At 44.7% G+C, this 13352-nt stretch overlaps 1 protein-coding gene across 2 annotated transcripts in view; it reads left to right on the forward strand.

Moving 5' to 3' along the window:
• LOC115167815 (serine/threonine-protein kinase WNK2) overlaps window positions 1-13352 on the forward strand; it is a 73445-nt gene that overhangs the window by 30834 nt on the left and 29259 nt on the right. For both annotated transcript variants that reach the window (XM_029722449.1, XM_029722450.1), the window contains exons 3-5: window positions 11765-11937; window positions 12076-12296; window positions 12933-13090. In XM_029722449.1, coding sequence (XP_029578309.1) covers window positions 11765-11937; window positions 12076-12296; window positions 12933-13090 — 552 coding nt within the window. The remainder of the gene's footprint in view (window positions 1-11764; window positions 11938-12075; window positions 12297-12932; window positions 13091-13352) is intronic.

A 13352-nucleotide genomic window follows, 5' to 3' on the forward strand; every position in this document is an offset into this window, starting at 1 on the left:
GAGGCTATGGGAGAGGCAGGACTTGCAGCGTGATCTGCGTCAGAAATAGAACTGATTTCTATTTTAGCCCTTGGCAACGCCGATGCTCATTGGCGCGCGCGAGCAGTGTGGGTGCAATAATTGAATAACATAGTTTTCTACATTTATTTTGCAAGTCAGTGTAGACAGCCTGTAAGGCACTGGATCGCAGTGCTAGCTGTGCCACTAGAGATTCTGAGTTCGAGTCCAGGCTCTGTCGCAGCCGGCTGCGACCGGGAGACCCATGGGGCGGGGGACAATTGGCACAGTGTCGTCCGGGTTAGAGGACGTTTTGGCCGGCAGGGATGTCCTTGTCCCATCGCGCACTAGCGACTCCTGTGGTGGGCCGGGTGCAGTGCACGCTGACACGGTCGCCAGGTATACAATGTTTCCTCTGGCACACTGCTGCGGCTGGCTTCCGGGTTAAGTGGGCATTGTGTCAAGAAGCAGTGCGGCTAAATGTATAAAATGTGTATGTAAACAAAAGATGTTCTGTTTGATAATGTGTTTGGTAATGTTATACGTATTGGTAAAGTGTTTAGTAGTCTGTTTTTCTGGTGTCTCCTTTGACAAGCCTGTAACACTTTGGGATCCTGAGTGGCGCAGCATCGCAGTGCTAGAAGCCTCACCACAGACCCGGGTTAGATCCCGGGCTGTATCACAACCGGCCGTGATCGAGAGTCCCATAGTGCGGCTCACAATTGGCCCGGCGTCATCCGGGTTAGGGGAGGGTTTGGCCAGGGTAGGCTGTCATTGTAAATAAGTATTTGTTCTTAACTGAATTACCTAGTTAAATAAAAAGGCAAAAAAAAAAAGAATGACATTAAGACAGCCTGTTTGATAATGTGTTTTGGCAATGTGCTGTGGCACTGCGTCTCCAGTCCCAGTTCCTGGCCCGTTACTCAGGCCACAGTCACAAGCCAAAGGCTTGTAAACAGATTAAGACGTGACCCCAACCAAACCATGAGACTGTTTTTGCTCAGACACCTGTTAAGCAGAAGGTCAGCCAACGAGGCTACGAGTCACACAGTCAGTCAAACAGTGCTTGACTTAGACTGAAAAAGGTTCCGGGTACTCATTTTGTGTGCCGGTACGGTTTATATTTAGGTGCAGGAGCACCACAATGCTTTTGAGCTATTATTTTATAAGAGGAACAGGAGCTCAAGCAGTAGAACATTTGATGTGCAGGTACTCAGCTCCGGTGAGCTCCTGCCAAAGTCAAGCACAGCAGTCAGACAGTAAAACAAAAATCACCCACATGACATACAGAAGGTAAAACATTAGGCTAACATACAGCATTGCCTAGTCGGTAAAGGGGAAACAAATCAGCTACGTTACCAGTGAGGGGCCACATTCACTTACAATTTTCATTTTACCTTTATTTAACTAGCCAAGTCAGTTAAGAACAAATTCGTATTTACAATGACGGCCTAGGAACAGTGGGTTTACTGCCTTGTTCAGAACGACAGATTTTGACCTTGTCAGCTCGAGGATTTGATCTAGCAACCATTCAGTTACTAGCCCAACGCTCTAACCACTAGGCTACCTGCCGCCCCAGGTATCCCTGCTTGCCTGACAGAAAATTATGTTTCACATATAACTCGTATTGATGGGCTTAAAAACTGTATCACCTCAGGTCTATGCAGGAGATTGTGACCTACTTTTTGTTAAGTTTTGCAAACAAAGATAACCCCAACCCATTCTCCCTCTTAGTCCCCATCCACCTCAGCCCACATCTTCCCTCTCCACCAGGAAACCATGTTTCGCACATCATATGAAGGAATGCGCCTACCTGATTTAGGGGACAAAGTGAACAGTTGGGAGTTGGGGCCAATTTCATCGTCAAACATTCCCTTGGTGTTAAATACAGTCTGAACAAATTACAATAAATTCAGATTACGGTACGCCAAAGTAATATTTTTCCATATTCTGTTGCAGTTAAAGAGTTGTTCAGATTCAATTAGATCTGTAGACAATACTTTTTTAACAGCTAGCTCGGAATATGAGCTTTACAAAAGTTGTTTATATATTATAGAGATCAGTCTTTTCGGGAGCCCAGATAATTTTTTTATAAATCCCATAAATTGGATGGTTAGGTTTCCCAAGGGACTCCATATGCCAGCATAGCTGACCTAAATTGTACATACAGAAAAAAAGGAGTTGCCTGGTAATGTGTATGTATCTTTCAAATCTTGGAATGTTATCAAACCATTGTTGTCAATGATAATATATATACACACCATATACACTACCGTTCAAACCCACCGTCGCTGGACCAGACAGGACTGGCAAAAATTGCTCTTCACTGACGAGTCGCGGTTTTGTCTCACCAGGGGTGATGGTCGGATTCGCGTTTATTGTCGAAGGAATGAGTGTTACACCGAGGCCTGTACTCTGGAGCGGGATCAATTTGGGAGGTGGAGGGTCCGTCATGGTCTGGGGCGGTGTGTCACAGCATCATCGGACTGAGCTTGTTGTCATTGCAGGTAATCTCAACACTGTGCGTTACAGGGAAGACATTCTCCTCCCTCATGTAGTACCCTTCCTGCAGGCTCACCCTGACATGACCCTCCAGCATGACAATGCCACCAGCCATACTGCTCGTTCTGTGCGTGATTTCCTGCAAGACAGGAATGTCAGTGTTCTGCCATGGCCAGCGAAGAGCCCGGATCTCAATCCCATTGAGCACGTCTGGGACCTGTTGGATCGGAGGGTGAGGGCTAGGGCCATTCCACCCCAGAAATGTCCGGAAACTTGCAGGTACCTTGGTGGAAGAGTGGGGTAACATCTCACAGCAAGAATTGGCAAATCTGGTGCAGTCCATGAGGAGGAGATGCACTGCAGTACTTAGTATCTGGTGTGGCCACCAGCTGCATTGACTGTTACTTTTGATTTTGACCCCCCCCCCCTTTGTTCATGGACACATTATTCAATTTCTGTTAGTCACATGTTTGTGGAACTTGTTCAGATTTTGTCTAAGTTGTTGAATCTTATGTTCATACAAATATTTAAACATGTTAAGTTTGCTGAAAATAAACACAGTTGACAGTGAGAGGACATTTATTTTTTTGCTGAGTTTATTTAAGGAAGCTGCCAGTTGAGAACTTGTTAGGCGTCTGTTTCTCAAACTAGACACTTTAATGTACTTGTCCTCATGCTTAGTTGTGCACCGGGGCCTCCCACTCCTCTTTCTAATCTGGTTAGAGCCAGTTTGTGCTGTTCTGTGACGGGAGTAGTACACAGCGTTGTACGAGATCTTCAGTTTCTTAGCAATTTCTCGCATGGAATAGCCATCATTTCTCAGAACAAGAATAGACTGACGAGTTTCAGAAGAAAGTACTTAGTTTTTTGCCATTTTGAGCCTGTAATCGGACCCAGAATTGCTGATGCTCCAGATTTTATTTTTATTTTATTTTACCTTTATTTAACCATGTAGGCAAGTTGAGAACAAGTTCTCATTTACAATTGCGACCTGGCCAACATAAACCAAAGCAGTTTGACACATACAACAACACAGAGTTACACATGGAGTAAAACAAACCTACAGTCAATAATATAGTAGAAAAATAAGTCTATATACAAAGTGAGCAAATGAGGTGAGATTAGGGAGGAAAGGCAAAAAGGCCATGGTGGCGAAGTAAATACAATATAGCAAGTAAAACACTGGAATGGTAGATTTGCAGTGGAAGAAAGTGCAAATAATGGGGTGCAAAGGAGCAAAATAAATAAATAAATACAGTAGGGGAAGAGGTAGTTGTTTGGGCTAAATTATATATGGGCTATGTACATGTGTGAGCTGCTCTGACAGCTGGTGCTTAAAGCTAGTCAGGGAGATAAGTGTCTCCAGTTTTAGAGATTTTTGTAGTTCGTTCCAGTCATTGGCAGCAGAGAACTGGAAGGAGAGGCGGCCGAAGGAGGAATTGGCTTTGGGGGTGACCAGAGAGATATACCTGCTGGAGCACGTGCTACAGGTGGGTGCTGCTATGGTGACCAGCGAGCTGAGATAAGGGGGAACTTTACCTAGCAGGGTCTTGTAGATGACCTGGAGCCAGTGGGTTTGGCGATGAGTATGAAGCGAGGGCCAGCCATCGAGAGCGTACAGGTCGCAGTGGTGGGTAGTATATGGGGCTTTGGTGACAAAACGGATGGCACTGTGATAGACTGCATCCAATTTATTGAGTAGTGTATTGGAGGCTATTTTGTAAATGACGTCGCCGAAGTCGAGGATCGGTAGGATGGTCAGTTTTACGAGGGTATGTTTAGCAGCATGAGTGAAGGATGCTTTGTTGCGAAATAGGAAGCCAATTCTAGATTTAACTTTGGATTGGAGATGTTTGATGTGAGTCTGGAAGGAGAGTTTACAGTCTAACCAGACACCTAGGTATTTGTAGTTGTCCACATATTCTAAGTCAGAACCGTCCAGAGTAGTGATGCTGGACGGGCGGGCAGGTGCAGGCAGCGATCGGTTGAAGAGCATGCATTTATTTTAATTGTATTTAAGAGCAGTTGGAGGCCATGGAAGGAGAGTTGTATGGCATTGAAGCTTGTCTGGAGGGTTGTTAACACAGTGTCCAAAGAAGGGCCAGAAGTATACAGAATGGTGTCGTCTGCGTAGAGGTGGATCAGAGACTCACCAGCAACAAGAGCGACATCATTGATGTATACAGAGAAAAGAGTCGGCCCAAGAATTCAACCCTGTGGCACCCCCATAGAGACTGCCAGAGGCCCGGACAACAGGCCCTCCGATTTGACACACTGAACTCTATCAGAGAAGTTGTTGGTGAACCAGGCGAGGAAATCATTTGAGAAACCAAGGTTATTGAGGCTGCCGATGAGGACGTGGTGATTGACAGAGTCGAAACCCTTGGCCAGGTCAATGAATACGGCTGCACAGTATTGTTTCTTATCGATGGAGGTTAAGATATCATTTAGAACCTTGAGCGTGGCTGAGGTACACCCATGACCAGCTCTGAAACCAGATTGCATAGCGGAGAAGGTGTGGTGGGATTCGAAATGGTCGGTAATCTGTTTGTTGACTTGGCTTTCGAAGACTTTAGAAAGGCAGGGTAGGATAGATATAGGTCTGTAGCAGTTTGGGTCAAGAGTGTCCCCCCTTTGAAGAGGGGGATGACCGCAGCTGCTTTCCAATCTTTTGGAATCTCAGACGACACTTAAGAGAGGTTGAACAGGCTAGTAATAGGGGTTGCAACAATTTCGGCAGATAATTTTAGAAAGAAAGGGTCCAGATTGTCTAGCCCGGCTGATTTGTAGGGGTCTAGATTTTGCAGCTCTTTCAGAACATCAACTGACTGGATTTGGGAGAAGGAGAAATGGGGAAGGCTTGGGCGAGTTGCTGTGGGGGGTGCAGTGCTGTTGACCGGGATAGGGGTAGCCAGGTGGAAAGCATGGCCAGCCGTAGAAAAATGCTTATTGAAATTCTCAATTATAGTGGATTTATCGGTGGTGACAGAGTTTCCTATCCTCAGTGCAGTGGGCAGCTGGGAGGAGGTGCTCTTATTCTCCAAGGACTTTAGTGTCCCAGAACTTTTTTGAGTTTGTGTTGCTGGAAGTAAATTTCTGCTTGAAAAAATTAGCCTTTGCTTTTCTAACTGCCTGTGTATATTGATTTCTAACTTCCCTGAAAAGTTGCATATCACGGGGGCTGTTCGATGCTAATGCAGAACGCCACAGGATGTTTTTGTGTTGGTTAAGGGCAGTCAGGTCTGGAGAGAACCAAGGGCTATATCTGTTCCTGGTTCTACATTTCTTGAATGGGGCATGCTTACTTAAGATGGTCCTCTACTGAAGGGATGAGGTCAATCAGGTCGATTAGAAAGGCCTGCTTGCTGAAGTTTTTCAGGGAGCGTTTGACAGTGATCAGTGGAGGTAGTTTGACCGCTGACCCATTACGGATGCAGGCAATGAGGCAGTGATCGTTGAGATCTTGGTTGAAAACAGCAGAGGTGTATTTAGAGGGCAAGTTGGTTAGGATATATCTATGAGGGTGCCTGTGTTTACGGCTTTGGGGTGGTACCTGGTAGGTTCATTGATAATTTGTGTGAGATTGAGGGCATCAAGCTTAGATTGTAGGGTGGCTGGGGTGTTAAACATGTCCCAGTTTAGGTCACCTAGCAGCACGAGCTCTGAAGATAGATGGTGGGCAATCAGTTCACATATGCTGTCCAGAGCACAGCTGGGGGCAGAGGGTGGTCTATAGCAGGCGGCAACGGTGAGAGACTTGTTTTTAGAGAGGTTGATTTTTAAAAGTAGAAGTTCAAATTGTTTGGGTACAGACCTGGATAGTAGGACAGAACTCTGCAGGCTATCTCTGCAGTAGATTGCAACACCGCCCCCTTTGGCCGTTCTATGTTGTCTGAAAATGTTGTCGTTAGGGATGGAGATTTCAGAGTTTTTGGTGGTCTTCCTAAGCCAGGATTCAGACACGGCTAGGACATCCGGGTTGGCAGAGTGTGCTAAAGCAGTGAATAAAACAAACTTAGGGAGGAGGCTTCTAATGTTAACATGCATGAAACCAAGGCTATTACGGTTACAGAAGTCATCAAAAGAGAGCGCCTGTGGAATAGGAGTGAAGCTAGGCACTGCAGGGCCTGGATTCACCTCTACATCGCTAGAGGAACAGAGGAGGAGTAGGATAAGGGTACGGCTAAAAGCTATGAGAATTGGTCGTCTAGGACGTCCGGAACAGAGAGTAAAAGGAGCAGATTTCTGGGGGCGATAAAATAGCTTCAAGGTATAATGTACAGACAAAGGTATGGTAGGATGTGAATACAGTGGAGGTAAACCTAGGCATTGAGTGATGATGAGAGAGATATTGTCTCTAGAAACATCATTGAAACCAGGTGATGTCATCGCATGTGTGGGTGGTGGAACTGAGAGGTTGGATAAGGTATAATGAGCAGGGCTAGAGGCTCTACAGTGAAATAAGCCAATAAACACTAACCAGAAAAGCAATGGACAAGGCATATTGTCATTAAGGAGAGGCATGCTTAGCCAAGTGATCAAAAGGGTCCAGTGAGTAGTGAGGTCGGTTGCGGTCACGGCGATTCAGACAGCTAGCCGGGCCATGGGTAAGTTGGCAGAAGATGGTCTGTTTTTAGGCACCTCGTGCGTTTCCGTTGGTAGATTAGTGGGGTTCCGTGTGGTAGAGGGGACCAATCCAATTGGCAGAAATAGTTATAGTGGCCCAAGAAAATTGGCCAATAGACCTATTCAGATAGCAGCCGATAAGACAGCTAACGATTAGCTGGATACTCAACTAGTCTAAAGAAGTCCAGTTTTATTGCTTTTTTCATCAGGACAACAGTTTTCAGCTGTGCTAACACAATTGCAAAAGGGTTTTCTAATGATCAATTAGCCTTTTGAAATGATCAACTTGGATTAGCTAACACAACGTGCCATTGGAACACAGGAGTGATGGTTACTGATAATGGGCCTCTGTACGCCTATGTAGATATTCCATAAAAAAATCAACCGTTTCCAGCTACAATAGTCATTTACAACATTAACAATGTCTACACTGTATTTCTGATCAATTTGATGTTATTTTAAGGTGACAAAAATGTGCTTTTCTTTCAAAAAACAAGGACATTTCTAAGTGACCCTAAACTTTTGAACGGTAGTGTATATATCATTGAGATTTCCTTTCCGTTGTCAGCATTAATAGTATTGTATGTTAAGCAGTCTTCATAATTAATGTTTTATTTATGCAGCCCCTATGCATCTATTCCCCTGCCTTTCATATTATAGAGAGCAGATGTGTGTGTTTTTTCTTTGTGCGTGCATGCGTGCATGTATGTTTGTCTTTTGCCACCATGACATGACTGAACTGATTGTGATGATAATTGACCCCAGTGACCTTTGCTTACCCCAGATCATCTGACCAGACACTGGAAACCACACAATAGATACACAGGGAAGAGCTGCAGGATGCACAGAGAATATGGAGTTAGATGGCCAGACAAGAGACACACAGACGACAAGCAGTGACACAAACTGATGCTCTGATTATGCACACTGACAGATGACTGTGAGACTAGCCTGTGATCAACAGAAACCAACGCACAAAATCAGACACTGTTAGGGAGTTAGCTACACAGATGTAGAGACACCGTTGTTAAACAGTTCAATGCAGGGACACAGACTAACCGAAAGGCATAGGCCTACTGCACAGACAGCCACTGAGACCCAGACAGACACATCAAGCCATTCAGACAGTGAAACAGCAGGGAGTCGAGGCAAAGGGGCAGTCCCAAGTCCAGGGTATTATTTTTAGCTCTGACAATAAAGCAGCAGTCTTGCTGTTGACGCTCAGTTCAAGCTAGCGAATATAGGAGAGAGAGAGGGATGACAGTGCCAAGAGGGAGGAGGAGGGGGCAAATAGGAGAGAGGTGGCTTTCACTTCCAGAAAAGGACATTGAGTTGGAAGAGATGGATCTTAGACTTCACGATGCAGAGACCAAGCGAGAGGGAGAGACGAGGGGAGGGATTTTATGAGGGAAACTGCATTACATGGAAATCAGAAGTAAATCTGATTTAGAATGAAATGTCTGCAGTAGTAGCCCCTCTCCCTTCAGACAGTAATTCATGAACACATAGCCTTTAAGTAAATGGAAGAGGTAAATGGAAAGCAACATATGAATGCTATTTTAGGGATGTGTGTTGTGTTTGTGTTATTGCTATGGCAGGAATCCCACTGACCATTTAACCATTTAAATCTGTTTCTTTTCATGTACTTGACAGGTGCTAGTGAGGAGATGATAGTTGTTTTCATGTACTTGACAGGAGCTAGTGAGGAGATGATAGTTGTTTTCATGTACTTGACAGGTGCTAGTGAGGAGATGATAGTTGTTTTCATGTACTTGACAGGTGCTAGTGAGGAGATGATAGTTGTTTTCATGTACTTGACAGGTGCTAGTGAGGAGATGATAGTTGTTTTCATGTACTTGACAGGAGCTAGTGAGGAGAGGATAGTTGTTTTCGTGTACTTTACAGGTGCTAGTGAGGAGATGATAGTTGTTTTCATGTACTTGACAGGAGCTAGTGAGGAGAGGATAGTTGTTTTCGTGTACTTTACAGGTGCTAGTGAGGAGATGATAGTTGTTTTCATGTACTTGACAGGAGCTAGTGAGGAGATGATAGTTGTTTTCATGTACTTGACAGGTGCTAGTGAGGAGATGATAGTTGTTTTCATGTACTTGACAGGTGCTAGTGAGGAGATCATAGTTGTTTTCATGTACATCTTTGTTTTGTAGTTTCTTTGTTTGTTTTGCAATATGGCCTTGCCTTGTCACCACTTGTTGCAATTGTCACGTCTGTTGTCTCCCGCCTCAGGTCATGACCTTTGGTTGTTGTCCTATTCAGACTATAGCGTGATGTTGAATGATGCGTAAGAGACCACAAGTGGCAAGGTCAACAGAGGTCAAAACGACCACTAAAAAAACACAATGCTTGCTTTGTTCCTTTAACGATGACAATTGTTAGGACAGCTGCCATTTGGGAAATGACTAAGCTATAAATGTATAGTCACTCAGCGGTTCATAGTGGTATATTATTTGCTTATTTGCCTTTTATAATGGTGGTTTGAGCTCTGAATGCTGGTTGGCTGAAAGTATACCACAGGTTTTACTCTTCTAATTACGTTGGTCACCAGTTTATAATAGCAATACGGCACCTCGGGGGTTTGCGGTATATGGCCAATATACCACGGATAAAGGCTGTATCCAGACACTCAGAGTTGCGTCGTGCATAAGAATGGCCCTTAGCCGTGGTATATTGGCCATATACCACACCCCTTCAGGCCTTTATTGCTTACTGTAAGTAACCAACAGAGGGCCCAGTCAGTAGCCTGGTGTGTGTGTGTGTGTGTGTGTGTGTGTGTGTGTGTGTGTGTGTGTGTGTGTGTGTGTGTGTGTGTGTGTGTGTGTGTGTGTGTGTGTGTGTGTGTGTGTGTGTGTGCACGCATGTGTGTGCGCCAGCATACGTCTGTGTGTGCGTGTGCATGCATGTGTGAGTGTTATTCCCAGTGGGATACTCTGCTGGAGCCAGGGATTTCTGCAGCATCCGCCATACTAGGCCCAATGGCAGCCTGGCAGATGCCGCAGAAGTGTCTTATAGGCTGAGGTGGGTGTTGTCTCCACTCATGCAGATGAAACTATATCCTGCTTGCGCCATCTAGTGGTGGTAGGTGTTAAATTACATGAAATATGGTTGCTTGGTAGTGAGGAGGGCTGACTGATCGGTTATATTGCTCCACTATTTGTTTATTTTTTTAGGGGGTGTATCAGCTTTAATATTGCAAATAGATTGTGGATTCTATCAATGTACTTGCCTGCGTCATTTCCAATCCCCCATATATATTTATTTTATAATCATATATTATTTTAAATAATACATACTATATAAATTTTACGGACACGGTATATTTTACATTTTAGTCCCATCCTTCAGCTCCCCTTAACCCCTCCCATCTATCTCCAAAGATCGTCCAGTTTTGATTTCTGTTTTTCAACTGTGCTGTGAGGCTCCAGTATTGGCTCTGTTGTTGACAGTACTGTTTCCTGATTGGTATAATGTTCCAGTATTGGCTCTGTTGTTGACAATACTGTTTCCTGATTGGTATAGTGTTCCAGTATTGGCTCTGTTGTTGACAGTACTGTTTCCTGATTGGTATAGTGTTCCAGTATTGGCTCTGTTGTTGACAATACTGTTTCCTGATTGGTATAGTGTTCCAGTATTGGCTCCGTTGTTGACAGTACTGTTTCCTGATTGGTATAATGTTCCAGTATTGGCTCTGTTGTTGACAATACTGTTTCCTGATTGGTATAGTGTTCCAGTATTGGCTCTGTTGTTGACAGTACTGTTTCCTGATTGGTATAGTGTTCCAGTATTGGCTCTGTTGTTGACAGTACTGTTTCCTGATTGGTATAATGTTCCAGTATTGGCTCTGTTGTTGACAATACTGTTTCCTGATTGGTATAGTGTTCCAGTATTGGCTCTGTTGTTGACGATACTGTTTCCTGTTTGGTATAGTGTTCCAGTATTGGCTCTGTTGTTGACAGTACTGTTTCCTGATTAGTATAGTGTTCCAGTATTGGCTTTGTTGTTGGCAGTACTGTTTCCTGATTGGTATAATGTTCCAGTATTGGCTCTGTTGTTGGCAGTACTGTTTCCTGATTGGTATAATGTTCCAGTATTGGCTCTGTTGACAGTACTGTTTCCTGATTAGTATAGTGTTCCAGTATTGGCTCTGTTGACAGTACTGTTTCCTGATTAGTATAGTGTTCCAGTATTGGCTCTGTTGACAGTACTGTTTCCTGATTAGTATAGTGTTCCAGTATTGGCTCTGTTGACAGTACTGTTTCCTGAAAGCATGCTCCCCATAATAAGTCTCAGGTTTAGTATATGCATTGTCTCCTGAAAGTTTTTTTGTCATAGGTTTCCAGTTTAGTGTATGGTGAAAGTATGAACCTATGCCTCTTGAATACAGACCTAAGCACTCTAAATCCTTCATTTTTGTTGTTGTTGTTGTACAAAAGTAGGAGAATAGCACTGAACGCTGTATAGGCCGTGGGTATGTTCTCCCTGATGAAGACCTTTTGGGTTGCCCAATAAAACTAACTGCTTGAGCATTCAGTAGTGCCGGTATCAATCTTTGCGACTTGATCTCACAACCGAACTCTCTCTCGGATGTCTAACCTGCGTTGTGTGTATTCCTGTGTGTCTACAGGACCGTAAGCTGACCAAGGCGGAGCAGCAGCGCTTTAAGGAGGAGGCAGAGATGCTGAAGGGCCTCCAGCACCCTAACATTGTCCGTTTCTATGACTCCTGGGAGTCAGTGCTGCGAGGGAAGAAGTGCATCGTCCTGGTCACCGAACTCATGACCTCGGGAACCCTCAAAACGTGGGTAGAAGACACCCACACACAGACACACACACCCCTGCTCAGCTCGCAAATAGCGTTACACCGACGAGATTGTTCCATAGAAACCATGCCACATTGCTGTATAGTTATAACCGTGCTCTCCTGTCCTGTCTGCAGGTACCTGAAGCGCTTCAAAGTGATGAAGCCCAAGGTCCTGAGGAGCTGGTGTCGTCAGATCCTGAAGGGCCTCCAGTTCCTCCACACCCGGACCCCTCCCATCATCCACAGGGACCTCAAGTGTGACAACATCTTCATCACCGGCCCTACCGGCTCCGTCAAGATCGGAGACCTGGGATTGGCCACTCTCATGAGGACCTCCTTCGCCAAAAGTGTCATAGGTAACTAGCGGCCATCAGTTTCCCGGTGGCCATCGATCAGTCGTTTTCTTATGTCATGTTGTGGGAATGGTATTTGAATGGGTCATATAGGTATGCCAGAGCTCTTGTGAGTAAGACTTGAGATAATGGCCCTTGAGCTAATGGACCTCTGTGTTGTGGGAATGGCTTTTACAATCTGTGGTCACTCTGCTACAATGTGAATATCTTATGAGCTGACCCAAGTCTCCAAGAAGGCATCATCAGCTGAGTACAGTCTCTGCGGTGGTTATTCTTGCTCAAAGGTCAAGCTCTGTTGCACTAAATGCCACTGGAAGTGTATGTTAAGAGCTGATCTGTGGTCTGTGTTTACAGTAAGTGTGGACCCTATAGATTCCTGAGTAACCTTCTTCCTAAAAGAATGTATACTCCTGGGCATCTGATGATGCTCCTTTACTGACAGAGGAGGTTAGAGGACAAAATGATATTCAATAAACACAAGTTGCACCTTTTGAGCATCACTGTCCAAGCATGACTATGATGGCAATCTTGATGCTTATTTCACCAATTTCTGACATTTTGGTCTCAAAATATCTTCATCTGGGTATTGAAGGTGTGCGGCTTTACCTTTCCAATTGACTAATGTGCCCTGTCTTCCAGGTACTCCTGAGTTCATGGCTCCAGAGATGTACGAGGAACATTATGACGAGTCTGTTGACGTCTACGCCTTTGGGATGTGCATGTTGGAGATGGCCACCTCAGAATACCCCTACTCAGAGTGCCAGAACGCTGCGCAGATCTACCGCAAAGTCACCAGCGTAAGTCTGGGACCGCCGTCCCTTTGGGCTTGTCCCTTTTGCGGCATAGGTTCACTTTCCCCTACTTCTACATTATCTTTCCGTCTAACGTTCTTCACAAAAATCCCTTTGGCTCTTTGGCCGAGTCTGTCGTTTTCCCGACTTGCCCTTGATTTTCTCGCCAACCTCCCTCAGATTCAGTAAATTATTAAATATACTGTATATGTGACAGTACATTAACTGTAGACAGGGTTTCTTCATTACTGCGTCATGATTAACTCTC

The sequence above is a fragment of the Salmo trutta genome, chromosome 30, assembly GCF_901001165.1.
Source record: "Salmo trutta chromosome 30, fSalTru1.1, whole genome shotgun sequence".
Lineage (NCBI taxonomy): Eukaryota > Metazoa > Chordata > Actinopteri > Salmoniformes > Salmonidae > Salmo > Salmo trutta.